The sequence below is a fragment of the Lissotriton helveticus genome, chromosome 1_1 (assembly GCF_964261635.1).
Source record: "Lissotriton helveticus chromosome 1_1, aLisHel1.1, whole genome shotgun sequence".
NCBI classification, from domain to species: domain Eukaryota; kingdom Metazoa; phylum Chordata; class Amphibia; order Caudata; family Salamandridae; genus Lissotriton; species Lissotriton helveticus.
In genome coordinates this window covers 1919041460-1919062105 of record NC_136057.1, presented here as the reverse complement: position 1 = coordinate 1919062105, position 20646 = coordinate 1919041460, and the positions used below count along the sequence as shown (strand labels likewise).

The window sequence follows — 20646 nt, the reverse complement described above, 5'->3', positions numbered from 1 at the left end:
ACACATTAGGTCATATGTAACACTGTTTAAAGCGTCGATGTTTCGATCCCTAAGGGCTCTTAATAAAATGGGATCATCATCAGGACAATTTACAATCACTGCCTGTATTACAATATGAATGCCTGTAGGAAAAAGGAAAAAATAGAAACATGAAGTAAGGCATCCGCCTGAATTGATAGAAATTTAAAAACATTCGACAGGGCCCACGTGCTACTTACGGGCCATTTTCTGTTACTACTCGCGGACATTTGACTAATGTGAAAGTGAGTAGTGATATTTGTGTCGTATAAAAGTTTAGACGCAGAGTGAAAACGGCGCAGTGACATGGTGATAAACCTGTGTCAGTGTAAATAATGGTACCTACTTAGTGCTCAATTCTTAATGCGTGTGAAGTGATTCCGTGAATCGGATTAAGGAGCATTGTTGGGTTCATGGTCATATGGTGATAGTGAAGGTGAGTGAGGGCTAAGGGTGGGTAAGAAAGGGCAAGAACCGCCACAACGAGGGCGCGTCAAAAAAAACCAGAGATGGGTCAATCCGCCAGGGGAACGGAGGACACAGAACAATTATTACCAATGGTAATAAAGACTACCTCCACAGCAGACACCATTCCAATCTTCAATCTTTCCACTCATCTGCTTGCTCAAGATGAACTCTCTCTCTTGAAAAAAGGCCTTACTTTTGTTCCAACTGTGGCACCTAACTTTATGGAGCTACACACTGAGCTTTTAAGATTCTTTAGACGAGTACGTTTAAAAGCATTTTTCCAGATTCATCCATCCTCGGAAACAAATGCTCAAACTCCCTTTCGCCCACCTTCAATCTTTTTACCATCGGCTAGTATGATACCGCCATAGGTCACTACATTTGAAAAACTAATACTTAAGGACCTCTCGAATATGAAACAACAAAGAAAGTTCATACCATATAATATCACACTGAGAGAAAAAGAGGCTATTAGCTCTCTAAAAAATAATGATTCAATAGTGATCAAAAGTGCAGACAAAGGGGGCGGAATAGTTATACAGGAGCTTGACGCTTACACAGCTGAGATACAAAGACAGTTAGACAACACAGACCACTATCTGAGGCATCCAACCCGACCAAGGTCATTCAGGAACTAATACAAAAAATAACAACTGAGGCAGTATCGGAAGGCTTCCTGACTAAAAAAGAATTTAATTATCTAAACGTGAAAAGTCCAAGAACCCCGGTAATATACACTTTACCAAAGATTCATAAAAACCTCAGTACCCCTCCTGGCCGCCCAATTGTTTCTGCCTGCGGTTCCATATTGGAACCCCTAGGAGCCTTTGTCGACTTCTTCATAAAAGAATTTGTCCCTTCGACACTCTGTTATGTATGTGACTCCATGTCCATGATCAACCTGATCGAGCACCATCCCTTTAATCCCCTTACCGATACCTTGTGCACCATGGACGTGGAGTCACTGTATACGAATATCCCACAAACAGCGGCATTATTGGTTATACAGAGAACTCTAGATAGCCGCCCCCGCCCACATGCTATTCCAACATCGTTCATTTGTAAGCTATTAGAACTCTGCTTGACTAAGAATTTTTTCACATTCCAAGGTCACTACTACCAGCAAATCAAGGGGACCTCTATGGGCGCTATTTTTGCCCCGAACCTTGCCATATTATTTATGGACGAAATAGAAAGACAGACAATACTTGTACCCTCCAACCCCTTCTTCTCTGGTGTCATCATGTGGCGCAGATACATTGATGACATCTTCATGATATGGAGATTAGACGTCAATGTACTGCGCCACTTTTTACACTGGATGAACAATAATTGTTTGGGACTCCAATTCACCTCAACATCTGACAAGAACTCTATAGATTTCCTGGATTTGACAATTTTCCACCAGGAAGCCGAACTATTGACGAAGCTTTATCGAAAGCCCACAGAGAGAAATACCTTGTTAGAGTACTCCAGTAATCACCCCAGGGCCCTGAGGGACTCCTTACCATTTTCCCAATTCTTGCGAATCAGGCGAAACTGCTCCCATAAGGAGGATTACTTCCGAGAAAGTACTACCCTGGCCAACAAACTAAAAAACAGGGGTTACCCAAGGAAAATAGTCAAAAACGCCCTGAAAAGGGCATGGTACCGCCCACGTGAAACGCTTCTTGTCCCAAACCCAAAGAAAAACATGGACAGGATAGCTTGTGTGACAACATTCTCCCCCATTTCTAACAACTTGAGAAAAATGATTCTAAGACATTGGCCAGTAATCAATGCTGGAATTCTAGACATCGAACGCCCATTGTTTGCATTCAAAAAGAGTAAGAATTTAAAGGACCACCTGGTTCGCGCAGCACTACCCAGTCCTACCCATTCTTTCACTCTTGAGTCAGCGTGGGGTCTGTCCCCCATTGTTGGACATGTTAAATGTGGTGGCTGTACAGTGTGTAACTTAAAAATTGAAGGGAAAAGTTTTGTGTTTGATAATGTCACCTTTAAATGTAACACACTTACAAATTGTAACACTACCAATGTTATCTATTTGATCCAATGCCCCTGCAACAAAAACTATGTTGGGCAAACATCGCAAAAAATCAAAACCAGGATCTGCAAGCATAGGAGCCGCATCAGATGCCGTACGCCAAATGCCCCACTGGTGGAACACTTTCTGGAAACCAACCATGATGAGGATGATATCCGTTGGACTGTACTTAAGGCACTGAAACTTCCCCAAAGAGGGGGAAGCATGTCCAGTCTCCTTAATAAAGAAGAGCTGAAGTGTATCATACTGCTAGACTCCATTCGCAATGGATTGAATCGGACAGAGGATTGGACATCCTTACTCTGAATGTCGAATTGAACCACACAAGTGACTTTTCCTAATCACTATAATCTGAAAAGACTCTTTGGCAATTTGGAAAAGTGTTGACTAAATCCAACATTGGTGTTTTAATTTTAATTTTCTGCCTACTCTGAATGGTGAACTGAACCACACAAGTGACTTTCCTTGATCATTATAATCAAAAGACTCCTTGAGAATGTGAAAATTGATGACTAAATCCAACATTGTTGTTTTTAACTTTCTGCCCACTCTGAATGGTGAACTGTACCACCAAAGCGATTGTGTTCAATCACTCTAATCTGAAAAGACCGCTTGCAAATATGGAAATGTGATAACTAAAATCCAACATTGTCGTTTTAATCTTAATTTTCTGCCAAATTAAATGTGTATGCATGATGGGCACAGACGGCCTTCACCTCTCGCGGTTGTGAGCACTAAACTGCACAATTACTCACTATAAATTGTTCTTCACCACTCCAAAATGGCGATTGCAAACATAACTGGTTTGTAGTTTGGCCATACCGACTTTTTTGCCATTCCAATATGGCCGCCACGTACCAGGAAATTGTACCCAGTCCTTCCTTTATTTTTCGCCGGCCTTAAAATAACTTACCCAGAAGACACTCCGTTACAGCGGATTCGCGCTGCCACTGTGAAGGGGGAGAAGACCACCGAGTTTCTCCTACCACCCCACCGCCGCCTCCATCGAGACGCGAGGTAAGCTCACTCCAAAACGCAGCTCAGACCCCGACCCCACCGTCACCGGTAGGCTTGGTCCTAACCTTGATCCTTGTTATTTTTTAGCGTTGCATTGACGGATCAAAACAAAGGAGGTAATTTACTCCCGAACGGGAAGAAACTATTGTGTCAAAACTCCAAGCCCACGGCTGCCCCAAATGTAGCCAGGTAAGCCTGTAGCTAGACTCAACCTCGGCACAGTCGTCCTCATAATTCTGTCCATGGTCTTGTCTTAATTTCGATCCTTGTTATTTAGCATTGTGACTGCAGATCAAAACAAAGGAGGTAATCCACTCCTGAAAACAGGAAGAAACCATCGTGTTCAACTTCCACCCCACGGCTGCGCTAAATGTAGCCAGGTAAGCCCTCACCCCGATTCCTTGGCATCGGTATCACTGCCCCCACAACCCAGCTAATGGTAATGTTTTTTACCATACAGCATCCAGTTCAAAGAGCCGGAAAGAGAAATTTAGAACAATCGTGCTTTTGCAACCCACCCTTAGCCCTCACTCACCTTCACTATCACCATATGACCATGAACCCAACAATGCTCCTTAATCCGATTCACGGAATCACTTCACACGCATTAAGAATTGAGCACTAAGTAGGTACCATTATTTACACTGACACAGGTTTATCACCATGTCACTGCGCCGTTTTCACTCTGCGTCTAAACTTTTATACGACACAAATATCACTACTCACTTTCACATTAGTCAAATGTCCGCGAGTAGTAACAGAAAATGGCCCGTAAGTAGCACGTGGGCCCTGTCGAATGTTTTTAAATTTCTATCAATTCAGGCGGATGCCTTACTTCATGTTTCTATTTTTTCCTTTTTCCTACAGGCATTCGTATTGTAATACAGGCAGTGATTGTAAATTGTCCTGATGATGATCCCATTTTATTAAGAGCCCTTAGGGATCGAAACGTCGACGCTTTAAACAGTGTTACATATGACCTAATGTGTATAATCAATTGTTGACACTGTTGGGTGTATTTTGCGAAACTTACTATTGAAATCGCAAGCCACCCTTGGCTCTACAAAATCTCCTTTTTTCTTGCCTGAAAAACCTCTTTCCTCCCTTCTACCTTACTTGACTCTATTGGTTTTCCAATCTTGCGGGATAGGTACAGGACTGCACCCTATCTTACTGTTTATACTTTGACCCCTTTCAGGTCAATGCAATTCTATGTTATTCTTAATAAATTATTTTACGCCCGGCTGGGCGCCGAAAACAATATAGTACTGATTGTGGTCTATATGAGTATTCCTTATTGCATTATAACTTCCTAGGACCCCTGTTGCCTATAATAATCAAAATAACCCATGGTCCGAAGGTCCTTTTTTAGGGTTTCCTTGTGTTCTAAAATGAACTTGGATTTGGCAGGACTCAAGCGGAGTGAGAGCAGTATCTACGTGATGTCCAAGTCATACCTCCAAAACCCAGGACATAGAGAAGAGGATGAGTCGGAAAGGAATCTGTGAAGGCCAAGGTGGCAGAGCCAGTAACTGCATGATTCAAGAATCGGAAGTGGAAGAGGCTAATTGACTGCAGGATGCCTGCAGCAGGAAACAACACACTGCTGGGAGGATTACTCAACAGTCAGATGGAATGGAAATGCATCAGAAGGATACTTTTTAGGAAATGTTTCCAGCAGAGTCAGGTACATCTATAAAAGAGTGGCAAAAGGTAATATTCAAGCCTCAAGAGTGCTAGAGACATAAGATTGTAAAACAACTTGAAAAATGTAGGAATATATCAGCATACAAATAAGCAGTCACAAACAAGATAGCAAGCAGGGTAGTAAAAATGTGAAAAAGAATATGAACCTCACTTACAGATCTCCTTTAAATGAGATAAAAAGGCATAACCAGCGAATGGGCATGCCAATAGTGTTAGTATTGACACACTGAAAAATCTGTGAGTAGAGAGAGGTAGAGCTTCAATATCCAATCCTGCAAGAATGGTTACAGGGTGGTCTGTTGTAAGCAAGAATTACTAAATACTCCTATTGGCCACTCTGCCATCCAAAGCCATGGAATCAATAGCATTTCAAGAGGTGATTTGTTACTAAATTATATAGATTGGCAAGGGGACTCAAATTGTGTAGTAGGAGATGATTTGACCAAGAAAGCAGTTACTAAAATGGGCCAGAGTCTTGATATTTTTGATCTGATGTAAACCCTCCATAAAGTCATGGTATCACTTGAGACTGTTACACAGAAGCCCACAATTATTAGCAATACTGTTAACCATTCTGGTACTATGCTAGTCAATAAACTAGATAAGAGTGTAATGCCCACTCCTAGCACACTAGCAATTCACATCACAACTTGATCTCTGAGATAGTCTCTGTAAAAAATTAATTATATTATTTGGGTGGGAGACTTCTCTCTTCAAGGAATAATCAGAACCCTTGTTAGGGTGAGCCCTCAAAGTTACTAACTTAATCTGAGCTCAATCCACTTGTAGCTGTGGCACACAGCATACAGGCTTATTTTAGTAATATATGTAAAGTATTTGAGCAATAATAAAGTCAGAATGCAAATCAATAAAATTCCCAAATTAAATTAGAAAAAGAGAGTAAAATGTACTAAATCAAATTACACCAAACAACAAAAAACAATAAGCAGACCTGGACATAATAAGTGTGTAAGTTTAAATACAAATAGCACCAGGAAACATAAACTGGCAGTGATAGTCAATGGTCGCGTAGGCCAGAGCCCTTGTGCAATTTGGATCTTGACAACGATGGAGGCTTGGTCAGATACACCAACCAGGTTCATCATAGTCAAATATTTTACCTTCTTACTTTTGTCAATTAAATTCCAATCCACCATAGGAGTACACTTCTAAAGCCCTCCTAGTACCTTAGGGGGTCACTGAGAGACTCACAGGGTGTATGCCAAACAGCAGATTCAGGCCAGGTCCAGTTGCCATTGGTAAGCTGGGTAGTTGCAAGAAAAGGACTGTTGTAGCTTGTTGAGATCCTGCAGCTTTAACAACAGGTCGGTCTTATGGCCCTTAGAGTCCACTTTGTCCTGGCTGGAAGCGGGACCAGGCCAGTTTTTGAGGGCTCCTCTCTGGTCACAGGCAGCAGATCCAGTCCTTTTTTGATCTTCCTCAGGTCCAGAATGTGGTCTTAAGAGGGTGATTGTGGGTGCCATATTTAAGCCTAGCACCATCTAGTAGGTTTGGGAGATACCTAGGCACTTGCTAAGCATGGGGTAAAAGTTCCTGTGGCCAACCCTATCCAATTTTTTTATAGTTCCTGTTTGCCTACCTGCAGATAGACCCAAAATGTCATGTGTCAAAGCATTTTCAAGATTGTGAAAGTCTTCTGTCACTCTACATTTTGGCTCTCAGGGCTGGATGTGTTTTTGTGTGTTGCCGAGTGTTGTATGCTAATCCTAGTGTCCTGCTACATCCAGCACTAAAATCCTGTTTGAAGCAAGTACGATAGCCACAGGAAACCCAGAGGCAAAAGTCTGGCAAGACAAAATCATGGCCATTTGGTAACCATCCTGTTCTCTCTCGCTTCGTGCGCAACCCATGTGTTACATGTAGCTCAAGAGCCTCATCAAGTAGCATTTGACAGTGTGGTGTCACAGTATGCGACGATACAGACACCTTAGAACCAGCTACACTGCATCTCACAGAAGAGCACACGCTCCAACAGAATCTAGCTGCCAACGCTGAGTAAGTGATGTGACACAGACTGGATAGCCTTCAGCACACCACATTTTAACTAGGGGTGGGCGGCAAATTCCGTTCCGCTAGCGGAAAGCGTGAAATTTCGGCATTTTCGCTTTCTGCGCGGAACGCGAAAATGACAAAACTTCCGTGATCAACAGCGGAACGGAATTTGCCGCCCACCCCTACTGAGTCAGTAGTACTGACAACCTCTGAAAAGCATCAATAGGGCGGGGGGGAATCTTCCGTATGGCAGTGGTATTTTAAAGACAATGCCCAGAAGTGGATGTCATCTTTTCTGGTTGTAAGAGTTTTAAAAACTGCTACACTCGCACAGCCTCTGCTGTGAATTTTCTCACAGAGTATACCGGCACGTAGGGCCTTTTGTATATCTATGAATACGTGCAGTACCCTTTGTCCACAAACCCACTCAGAACACCCAAAACACACACATGAAGTAGCTGCGCACATGTAGGAAACACCGCCTTTTGCTTGTACACGCAGAGCACGCTGTACAAGCAACATATAACTGCCCACTCTGCCAACTGACACACATTTCAGCACCTGAAAGGAACACAAAGATCTCCACACATATCACCCTAATCACACACACATTTGTCCCAGCCCCTATAAACATACACATAGACACCACACACCACATAGACACTTGCACACACGATGACCCTAATACAACTTACAAGCAGGCATACTCACCCAGTGCTAACAGAAAAAAAGCATCACCCGCACAGAACACCACACTCTATTCACAGAAACACGAAGGGTCCACAAATTACAATGCAACAGCACGCACACACAACACTATACACGCCACATGTACATAACACGCACAATGCCAACATACAAAGTACTATTCACACTTAAAATACAAACGCAAAACATTTATTATCGCACTCTATACGACAAACACATAACCCACAGCATCATCTGAACCCACAGAGCTGTGATTTTCTTCTGTGCACATATGCACTGCAAAGATGACACCAGAGCTGAGGTGAGTGTCACACCGATGTTTTCCGAACCGCCTGCATCAATTGGCAATTATGCTTTTCAAGTTCTTATCCGTCAATCCGGTGCTGCCGGGCCGAGAAGGTTGATGTGGCAAGGCCTTTTCATTGCTAAACTTCACACTTATGAACAATTCCCATCGCGGCGTCTGTTTTGCTGAAATGCCCCCATGGCTCTCTTGCACCTTCTCCTTCACACCTAGATGGAAAACAGTGAAACACACAGCATGCAGAGGTCTACACACTCCACCCCCCCAACCTTGCCCTCTTTATTTATGCACAATGTCACCACTCTTTTTATACAGGAAGAAAGACTAAATCATGAAGACAAGGAGACTACTGGGTGAACGGCCAGTGTGCAGCGGTATCCTATGCAAACACAGTAGCGCCACTTTACAGGCGATACTTTCGACAGGTGCAGCAAAATCACGCGAAATTTCACGTTTTAGCAGACATTTCTTGCTTTTTCGTGGAAATTTGCGAAAGGCAACTTTGCAAATTCCGCCCACCCCTAGTTTTAACATCACACACTGAAAAACCAAAGCGGGGATAAAGGTGATCCTTGTTTTAAAAACTAGAACTTTTAATAGACTTCACTCACCCACTGTCACCGCTCTTCTTCTCCCAGTAAATCGCCAATTTCTCCGGTCCACCACGGAGTGTTATGATTGAGTGAAACAGCATCAAGAGGAGGGGCTCAGGGCAGAGGTCAGTGGGCAGAGCTACTGACTACTTCACTCCCATGGCAGCCCGCCTGCGCCTGTCCGCGAGCAGCGGACCAGGGTCCAGTCTCCTGGATCAAACATGGGGCAAATAACATACACAAGGCACCAACTCATGGAAATCCGGAAGCCTGAAGATGAGCTTTGTAGGCACTGCATAAGCCCGTCATCTTGATATCACACCTGCCCTAACTGCACATTTCAATTCCAGACACTTGAGTTGGTCTCTGCTGATAAAGGAAAGGTCCCGGAGTTAAAACTTCTCTTAATAAACTGTCGTTCACTGCCTAAGCACAAGGGGGAAATTAACATCTTACTCAGTATGGGAGAGCCTGACCCTCTCTTTCTGACAGAAAAGTGGTTGCACAAGGACTCTGACCCGGACGTGGTACAAGCTCTCCCCCAGGCTACTATATACTAAGGAATGACAGAAACTCAGGGAAGGGAGGGGGATTGCCATATTTCTTAAAGACCAAATAAAAGGGTGCATTGAGCCTGATATAAAACAGGACTGTGAGAGCATTGGCTCTGTACTCACCTTCATCCCCACCTGCTCACTATAAGGAATTCTAATTTACAGACCCCCTAGCCCATGAAATATGTTTACGGAATCGCTTACCAACATAGCGTCATCCAGGGCTAACACAGCCGCCAGGAGACCTAAATCCGCACTTGGAAGGCCCTAAGAAAGGCGAGGCATGCAGCCTTATACAAAATCTTCAGGCACTACAACTGACTCAGAACGTAACCAGCACAACCCATTAGAAAGTTCACACCCTGGACGCAGTTTTTTCAAACATAAATAATTTCTCTATAAATTATCCCATACCACTCCCCTGGTCAGACCATTTTATGGTTCCAATGATCTTGAGGTTACCATGCCCCCTACCAATGACCGCCCATTAAAGGATTGGGTTCGGCCATAGGCAAAAATAAGCCCTGAGATCTGGGCAGACATCTTGACAGCGTCTCTCCCTAGTGGCAGCACTGACCCTTAAACGGCTTGGGATAAATTTAATGAATGGGTCACTGCATCCTTGGATGCCACAATCCCTCTTAAATGGAGCTCTAGGAGACCCACCGAAAAAAGGTTCCCATAGTACACCCCGTATATTTGTGAAATCAAGCAAAACTGCAAAAGGCTTGAGAGGGCATGGAGGAGCAAATACTGTCCAGAAAAAAAACACAAATATAGAGAGGCAATAAAAATATACCAAACTGAAACAAAAAAAGTGCAGACACTATACTTAAAAGAAAAAATTAATGCTGCAGCTAATGCCCCAAGAGAAATAGCTAGAATAGCTAAGAAACTTTCAACCTGCCCCCAGCCAGAAGTTCCCTCAGAAGGGGCCCCTCAATGATGCAAGGAACTGGCAGAATGTTTCAACAAAAAAAAACTTAATATATATAACACGTTCCAACCCCCCAAATAGAAGGAGCCGCCTATCCCCAGACAGGTTATTATACTGGAGATACCCAATTATCTGGACAACCTCCCTATCATGGATATGAATTCCCTTTCGAAAATCTTTGTGAAAGTCAAGTCAGGATCTCCATGTGATCCAGCACCTGCACACATGTTGAGTAAGGTTAAGGAAACTATCCTTCCAGTGCTCCTGGAAATTCTTAATCTATCCTTATCCACCACGACAGTACCGGTACAATGGAAAGACGCGATGGTAAAAGCTATCCTAAAGATATCCAACTTGAATCCGGAGAACTTGAGCAACTACCGACCGGTGTCACTACTTCCCTTAGTAAGTTAAATACTGGAAAAACACGTAAATACGGCACTTTCCAACTATCTGGAATCACATGAGATCTTACACATCTCACAGACAGGCTTTCGACCTAATCATGGGACAGAAACCGCACTGCTAACAGTAATGGAGGAAAGTGCTGGATCTAGGAGGAACAGTAGCAATTATTTTGCTGGACTTAAAGGCCGCTCATGATATGGTAAATCACAGCACTCTCCTGGACAGACTGGAGGAAATAGGAGTAGTAGGAAAGGCTCTCTCATGGCTTAAATCCTTCCTGACAGAGAGAACTTTCCAAGTATTCGAAGGCAGGCACACATCAAGAAAGATCCCACTTACTTGTGGAGTCCCCCAGGGTTCGTCGCTAAGCCCCACCCTTTTTAATGTGTATCTGAGACCACTGGCCAACTAGTCCTTCCTTATGGAGCTCAGATAGTCACATACGCTGATGACACCCAACTGGTGGTAGCCCTCAATCATCCAGAGAGGCGCCCTATCGACCTGGAAACCTGCCTACAACAGGTGGCCACCTGGATGGACCAATCTTTCCTCAAGCTTAACGGGGAGAAGACTGAGCTAATGATCCTTGGTGGAAAAAGACAGAATCACATGTTATGTTATGTTATGTTATGTTATTCACATTTTTAATGCGCACAGATGCTCCAGCGAAGGAGCGTCCTGGCACATTCAAACATAAGTTGGCCAAACTGCCTGGGCCCTGCCCCTACCCCCAAAGATAGGATCAAAAGTTTAGGAATCTGGTGGCAGCCACCTGTTTTGGTATCTTAAGACAACTAAGAAAGATACTTCCACTACTCCCAGAAACCGCACGAAGAACTATGGTACAAACCCTGATATTCCCCCGGCTAGACTATTGTAACTCACTTTATCTAGGAACTCCTAACACCATGATTAGAAAGTTACAAGTAGTGCAGAACTCAGCGGGCAGACTACTTCACAAAACCCTCAGAAGACAATTGGCAAAACCAGCATTAAAAGCACTACACTGGCTGCCCATTGCAGAACGCGTAAGGTTTAAATCCCTCTGCATTGCGCACAAGACGCTCTGGGGCACAGGCCCAAAAATGAATAACTCGCTTCTGATGTTCCACCGACCTATGCAGAACCTAAGAACGGCTAATCTCTTTCAAGCCAAGGTACCAAAAACAAGGGGGGTACGATCGGGGGACGTATTTTCTCCTACAATGCCTCCATTGAATGAAATTCTCTCCTGCCCAACTCAGATGCACACCACACCACCTCACATTCAGGAAACTTTTAAAAACATGGCTATTTCAGAACTTGCAGTAAACAACCCTAGTCTGTCTGTTGTTGCGTAGCGCTGGGATGCCTAAGGGTAGCCATGCACTTAAAAATAATTCAACTAATAATAATAATAATAATGCTCTCAGCTTCCTCCCTGATTCTTCTGTGGAGTACGAAGAGTTATCTCTTCCCATTATGACCAGCTTATTGTTTTCTTCTGAGATGTGTTTCTCACCTCTTACACACCTATAAAGCTCATCTCTTTGGTAAGCCACTTAACTAGCCATCCTGTCATGGAGGGAGGTGTCACTTCCTTCCTGGGCAGGTCTTTGCTTCTGACTCCTGGGAGTGTTCACACTACCTGGCAGGGGGTCTGATTTCTGTCTCGGTGGCAGTAGGTGCAGGCTGTCAGCCAGGGCATAGGAAGGGCCAGGGGAAACAGGGGGGCAACTTCTAAGGTATCCACCTGGGTACATATCACATTAAATCCGTCCTTAGAATAAAGTCGGGTTTGATGAGGCAAGTTGTATGATAACAAACATTTTAAATTTCAGTGGGACCATAATGGAGCTGCCAACCTCGGGTTTACCCTGTTGCCATCCCATGTTATCCTATGGACTGTCTATCACGTATTTTGTCCTTTAATGGTAAATAACACTATGGAGTCATATAATCTTTCACTAACATGTCAACACTGTTGATATATTGCACCCTGCCTCCTGGACTTTAGGTGAGCTTCCTTAGGGGCGACTGGCACAAATCAAAGATAGTGCATTGACTTTGCTGCACATGGTGAGGGCAAAATTTAGTTCGAGCTGTTTGCACTGCCCCTGTAGTCTACAATGGAAGGCCTGCCTTCCATAGTTTATTTGGGTTACTCAGGGTGGCATAACCAGTGCTGCAAGCCCTGGGGACCCCTTTACCACCCATTCCCTGGTTACCACTCGTACCATATACTAGAGAATGTAAGGGGGTAATTTCCTTGTAAATTGAGATTGCCAATTAACACATAATAGTTTTAGGGAGAGAACACTGGCATGTGGCCTGGACAGCAGGGGGAGGGCTGGCCATCCAAAAATGGAAGTTTCCTACACACACCTCTCTACTCTTTGTCAGACCCCGTTCACCAGCAGGAATTTACAGAAGTCCCTCTAGCAGACCCCCTACTGATAAGGTAGCACTAAACCTTGAGGAACAACCTAGGGGCATATTATCAAGCACGGCGTTAACATTATTGCTGCTTTAGCAGCAGAAAACTGCCGCTAAAGCGGCGATAATGGGCTTGATAATACGCCGTAGAGAATTCTCATAGAAGTCCATGTTCACACAGGAACATGTGCTTCTATGGGAATTCACAAGGGGGTAATATCAAGCCCATTATCGCCGCATTTGCGGCAGTTTTCTGCCGCAAAAGCCGCGATAATGTTAACGCTGTTTCTTGATAATATGCCCCTTGATCTCCTCGCACTAGAGAATGTAAAGATTGAACTTAAGGAAAGGAGACTGGCCTTTGAAGAACGAAGGGTCAAGATGTGCTTAAAGCTCATAGAAAATGGCGGCAGCAATTTAAATAGGGAAAAAGAAGGAACCTTGGACCTTGAGTTCCCCAAAGGGATTGCCCCCAAGTTTAGTGATGGGGATTACATTGATAAATGGTTTGCAGCCTCTGATGGGACCTGAAAAATGAGGAAGATAGGGAACCAGCAGTGGGGCTCCCTACTGTAGGAGTTGTTCTCAGTCAAGGGTAGATATGGGTTTCTGACCCTTAATAAGGAAGTGGCTGAGTTCTATCAGCATATGAAAGATACATTGATAGAAGGATTTGGATTCATCCCAGAAGAGGACAGAGTGAAGTTTAGGGAAAACCTTAAAGGTCAAAAGCAGAAATGTATGGTTATAATTTTTATACGAAGATCACATATTAACTATTTGTACTTCAGAGAAATTGCATCCACATTTGGTGAATTCCAATTTGCCTTCTCCCAAAGAGCTGCAGAAGATGGCTGACAAATGGGTTAGGACACAAGTACCCTAGAAGACCCAGGAGGTTCAACCTAGGGAGGACGTGTCAGGCCCACAGAAGACAAAGGAGGGAGGTAGTAAGGCTACTAAAGAAGTTCCCTCAGAACACTGGAAGCCTAATAAGAGGATCAAACCCCCACCCACCTCTAGCAAGTAGTGTAGTGGGGACCCAGGTCTCAGGAAACTCTTGGACAACAGTTTGTGCTTTGATTGTCAGCAGTCAGGGCACTACAGAGGGAAGGCAGCCTACCCCAAAAGGAAGGTTACCACTGGGCTGGCCAATATAGCTTTAGAAGAGGACACCTCAGATGAAGGGTCTAGGTGGTAAGCTAGTGATCCCTGAGGATGGTATTCAGCACGTCTTTCCCGTAAGGTTAATGGGTACCCCACCACTGCCCTGAGAGACACAGGTGCCGGTCACACCATAGTGGTGGACAGGTAAGTGTCCCCAGACCAGTATTTGCCAGGAGAAGCAAGACAAGTAAAGGCACTCCCCGGGGAGGTCTCTAACACTCACCCTAGAAGTAGAAGGTACCTTTACCTGGCATAGAGTGGTAGTCAGTCCTGACCTCCATCTAGATTGCATCTCCAAGAGGTTGGTCTGATCCCAGATGGGGGAGTCACCCAGAGTGCTGCCCAACGTAAGGATCCGGGAACTCCTATCCTTAAGGATAGGAGACTTAGGCCCCACGAGAAAAGTAAAAAAGGTACAGGTGGAAAAGGAAAGCTCCTCTCAGCAAGTGACCCAGGGTGCAAAGGGTCTTCTACTCTAGTTAGTGAGAACGCCAAAGCTAGGCCTTTCCTGTTCCTCAAGAAGTCTTATAGAGTCAGGCAAGTGTTCATAACCAGGGTGTCATCCCTGGAGTGACATAAGAAGGAATGGAAGAAGTATGTCTTCTACAGGAGGCTCTTCACTCTGCAAAGTTAGAAAGGTCCCAATAATCCACAGGCGCTCCTAACATTTCTCATAAACCTGTCAGGGGAGATCTCAGGATGGGATTCTAGACACTGACAACTGCAGTAGCCTCTGTTGGGTGCTTGCCTTTATAACAACTTTGTCCTTGGTATGGAAGCCAAACTCGGTGAGAAGAAGCAAAGTGGGCCCCCTGACCCTGTTGGTCACAGTGGGGTTACTCGATTGTTGCGTGACCACTTTGGGTCAGCTAGGTGTTGCCATAGCTAAGGTAAGGTTAGAGGAAGTAGGTACTCCACTACTCCCAGGTTAAAGTTCAAAATAGTAAAACCACAGCTTCAGGTAAGGGCTAGTTTAAGAGGGGAACTGTGAAAGTTGTGGTGGGTCACCCTCCCAGGGAGAATGACTCTGACAGGAGCATGTGAGGCAGAGTAGAACCTGCAAAAGTTCAGCCAGGTTCTCTACATTCCTCCTTGCTGAACAGTCACGAAAATTCACCAACAGTGAGACTGAGTCTCCTTCACATATTAGCTATGGGGTTGTGTATGGAAACAGTTGTGTATGGAAACAGGCTTTTTGTAGGTTCCCCCACACACATTTTACCCTGGTCCATTTTGACCCCAATGCTGTTGGTTTTTGAAAGTGCACTGGAACCTGCTAACCAGGCCACAGTGCCAATGCACTGTCCCTAAAAAATATGTATGTATGTGAATTGGTAACCCCGATTGGCACGGACTTTAACCCTCTTATAAGTTCCTGGTAAGTGGTACCAGTGGTACCCAGGGTATTGGAGTGGAAGGGGTCACCAGTTCCTGCAGTACTGATTGTGCCAACCTGAGTCACCCAGGTAAACATAAGGTAGCCGGCCTGCCATTGCAGACTGCAGGAGCAGTGGCAACTGCTTCAGCTCGAATATCCCCTCCCCATGTGTGGCATGTTCACATCATTATTTTAAATATCTGTCATGCATCCCTAAAGTAGGCATCCTGAGTCTAGAAGGCAGGGTGCATCATATTAAAGGTGTGGAGATATAAGTGCAAGCTTATTTTTCCCTATAGTAGACTCCTTCCATTAGTAGGTACAATATTTGCTTAGGCCGCCATAGGCTAACATGGGCACCCCGAGGTTGCCAGCTCCATTATGGTCTAACTGAAATATATCATGTTTGCTATCAAACAACTTGTCTCATCAACCCCCCCCCCCTTATTCCAAGGACTGATTTGATGTGACATGCACCTAGGTGTTTACCTTAGAGGTTGCCCGCCTGGTTACCCCAGCCTTTTCTGTGCCCTGGCTGGCAGCCTACAGCTGCTGCTGCAAAGCCAGGAATCTTACCCACTGCCAAGGGGTGTGAACACTCACAGGAGTGAGAAACAAAGGTCTGCCCGGGAAAGGGGTGACACTGTCCTCCCTGACTGGATGGCTAGGGAGTGGTACATCAGGGCGGTGAGCATCAAAGCTTACACAGCCTCCAATATGTATCCAGTCCGTCTCCCAGAGGAGGAAACAGCCAACCCCCTGCCCCAGGCACATTTGCTCCTGGAAAGGTGGGAAAATTAGGTAGTCAAGAGGTGTACACCCCCATAATGCTAGACACACCCTTAGGGTGCACTTCCTGGTCTTTACAGCGAATGAAGGTGGCACACCTCCCCCCAATGTGGTACCCTCAGGGGAGGATTAGTCGCTAGGGATAGTAGCCCACTGGGTACTGGCCCCACCCCCTAAATCTAGGATTTAAGGGGCACTCCTAGCACCAGAACCTCAAATCTGATTCAACTTGCAACCAAGGACAAAGAAGAGATCCGGATCTGTGACTTCAGAACCTACACAAAACAAAGGCGAGATACTCTGCACCTGAGGCATCCACCCTGAAACTGCATGATTACAACTCATTCCGACCTAAGAGTAGTTCCCCAGGAAAGTGGACCCCTCTGAGAGCCAAAGGCAACTCCAGAACACCATTGGACTAAAGGCACTCGTCCCCTACAGCCTGCAGGTAAAACACACTCCCTGAAGCAAAGAATCACTGCCCATCCGGCCCACCAAGGGATTGCTCAAAAGTAAATGGTCTAGTGCATCGTGAGAAATGTAGTCCTGACCTCCAGCAAGTTTCAAGTGGCTACCACTTTTCTCTGGACTTCAGGACGTTGAAGTAACTCCAAGCTGAGCTTGCAGCTGCCAAAGATTGTTGGTTGCCAGTCAGGGTACCACTCCCTTTGTTGGACGCTACAACTGGAGAGTACCCCGCAGCATCTTCAACCTGCTGCAGACGAGGCCCCGTTGTCAGGTTTTTGCATCCGTTTAGTCACAAGCACGGTCTAAGCAGTAAAACCAGCAAACCTGTTGCTTGCTATCACTTCAGCACCAACGGCAACCTGGACAACTCTGCACCAAGGCGCTAGAAGGCAGGTAAAATTCAGCTGACTGACGTGGCCTGGTCCTGACACCCACTTCTCCTTAACCCTTAGAGGTTTCCACTGGTCTTGATTGTCATTAATGTGTTTCTCCATTTACTGCATTGTTAATGTTTTGCAGTAGTGAATTCCAGTGATTTATTTTTCCTTTTAAAGTCCATGGCTTCTGTAATATTTCTCAGATTTTCGTTGTTATGGTGTCTAAATTTGTATAAAAATCCATTCTATTTTTATAAATTGGTGTCGGAATTCTTGTGAGGGTGTCAATTACTTCTCGTCCATGTTGGTACTCTGAAATGCTTAACACATGTTCCTCCAGTAAAGCCTGAGTGCTCTGTGCTACCCTACTAGGACACAGCTAGGGATTTAAAAGTATGAATGAAAAGGAACCTCTTTTGGGGTATTGTGAGTGTATTGCATAGTGAAGCCTAACAAGCCTGACTACAAACTACTCCACTTCCTTACAACAATTAAACATTAAAACATGTCTGTAAACCAAACAAACAAGGATGGGGTACATAAAAGGAATAAGACATGATACATGTTTACTAGCATTCCTAGTTTTCAAAAAGAAGGGGGGTGGTAGAGATATAGGCTAAGTCCATCCTCCAAACATAAGTAGACCGGAACAACCCAAAGTATCGGGTAAAAGAACCTAGCCAAATGACAAAGATTTCAGAACTCAATCTGAGTTTGAAAAACACCAGGAAAGAAAAACTTTTTTCTCCTGTTAACTAGGAGTGGCGTACTCAGGGATGGTTCCTGTGTAGTCCTGACGAAGAGCTTGGGGAATGCTCGAAACATGTTGACAAATTGCTAGGTACACCTAACCCATTATAGCTAGGTCTTCCAGCGTTCTACCCCGTTTTTTAGACTATACCAACTAGGAGCAAGAATAAAATTATGTTGCCAACTAGCTCGGTATTTTTAACTCACATTATCCCACTCCATTACACTGTCTGCACTATGCATAGTTTTCACCACAGTGCTCCTTCATAATTCTAAAAGTCGTAGCAAGCCTCAGTCCGTAGAGGACTAAGATGGCCCCTATGATGAAGCATGTCACCGTGGGGAAACCCTGGTCAGTGAGGGGACTCAAGAAAGAAAAGTTTTTCTTTCCTGATGTTTTTCAATCTCAGATTGAGTTCTGAAATCTCTGTCTTTTGGCTAGGTTCTTTTACCCGATACTTCGGGTTGTTCAGGTCTACTAGCATTCCTATACATCAAAATGAAAGTAGGACAATTTTAGATTAAACATCTTTCCGCTGCCTTCTGTATTCTGTAACAAACATCATTGGATTGACTCCAACAGTAAGAAATCAAAATATATTTGTTTCCCTTCATTTTCTTTGGATTGCATTCTAGCTTGTTTAATGGAGACCATCAAAATTCATTAAAGGTAATTCATATGGTAAACTGGATGTCACTCATAGGGCTAGCACTGATGACACCATGACAACATGAATTAAAACACCAAGAACAGAAGAGCAGTGGAAATTATACATAGCTATCTGTACATGATGAAATCATCTAACATGTGATCCATTTGCTAGGCAAGTAGCAAATGGATTAATGGAGTCAATAGTGGTGCAATAAGCTGTGAAAGAAATTCCAATATGACTTGATAGTAATGTTGTAGTGAAGACATAATATTTCATCCACTTATATGCTGTGCATTAAACCAGGCATAACAACCTACTGCTGAAAAGATGACCAATATTTATATATTCCTCCAATTTCAGAGTTCTCTGCCCAGATGGATGTCTGACTCAGGAAAGTAAAGTGTGGGGTACTGATATTTATACTGGAGTAAGTACAATGAAAATGTGTATCTCTTACTTAGGCATCAATTTAATTAAGTCAAAAAGTAAACATTATACTGCATTTCAAAATCCATCTCTTTCAGGAATCTTCTATTTGCCAGGCAGCCATCCATTCTGGAAAACTCACAAAGGATGGGGGAACAGTAAGAGTGGAGAAGAGGCCAGGACAGGCCAGCTACCAGGAGTCCACAAGGAATGGAGTAAAAAGCAATACCTTTGGAACTTCCTCACAATCCTTTGTGATATCTGAATCCCCATCTATAAGTCAGGCTGAAATAATCACAGACAATTACAGTCTCAGAAATCATAGCCCTAGCATTCAAATCAAAGGTCTTGATACCAAAGGTACTCAAATCTCTGGCAGTACGGCCCATAGCTCCAAAATTTTCAACACAGTGATCAATATATCAGGTGTTGAGATCCCTGGTATTCACATTCCAGGAATAAATCTTCCAAATGTAGAAATCCCTGGTATCCATATCCCAGGTCACCATGTCTCAGGTTATGAGATCCCTGGTAGGCATGTTCCAGGTGTTGAAATCCAAGGCATCCATATTCCAGGTCACCTTGCTCCCAGTGTTGAGATCCCAAGTGCTCATATACCAGGTGGGCATGTTCCTGGTGTTGAGATACCCAGTATTAATATCCCCGGCCACAATATCTCAGGTTTTACAATTCCTGGAATGCATATCCCGGGTCGCAATCTCCCAGATGTTGAGATACATGAAATTCACATTCCTGGCAAAAATGTTCCAGGTGTTGAGATTCAAAGTATTTCTGTCCCTGGCAAAAATGTTCCCATCATTGAGATCCCTGGTGTTCATATACATGGTCATAATGTCTCAGGTGTTGAGATACCTGGTGTTCACATTCCAGATTTAAATCTTCCAAATGTAGAAATCCCTGGTATCCATATCCCAGGACACTATGTCCCAGGTTATCAGATCCCCGGTATTCATATCCCTGGTAGACATGTTCCAGGTGTTAAAATCCAAGGCATCAATATTCCAGGTCACCTTGCTCCCAGTGTTGAGATCCCAAGCACTCATATACCAGGTATGCATGTTCCTGGTGTTGAGATACCCAGTATTCATATCCCCGGCCACAATATCTCAGGTTTTACAATTCCTGGAATGCATATCCCGGGTCACAATCTCCCAGGTGTTGAGATACATGAAATTCACATTCCGGGCAAAAATGTTCCAGGTATTGAGATTCAAAGTATTTCTGTCCCTGGCAAAAATGTTCCCAGCATTGAGATCCCTGGTGTTCATATACAAGGTCATAATGTCTCAGGTGTTGAGATACCTGGTGTTCACATTCAAGGTTTAAATCTTCCAAATGTAGAAATCCCTGGTATCCATATCCCAGGACACAATGTCCCAGGTTATGAGATCCCTGGTATTCATATCCCTGGTAGACATGTTCCAGGTG

The 20646-nt window shown here is 44.2% G+C and overlaps 1 protein-coding gene across 1 annotated transcript in view; it reads left to right on the top strand.

Moving 5' to 3' along the window:
• LOC144765937 (uncharacterized) overlaps positions 1-20646 on the top strand; it is a 277263-nt gene that overhangs the window by 122652 nt on the left and 133965 nt on the right. Inside the window, exons 7-8 of the mRNA XM_078650341.1 lie at positions 19132-19198; positions 19296-20628. Of these exons, the coding sequence (XP_078506467.1) occupies positions 19132-19198; positions 19296-20628 (1400 nt within the window). The remainder of the gene's footprint in view (positions 1-19131; positions 19199-19295; positions 20629-20646) is intronic.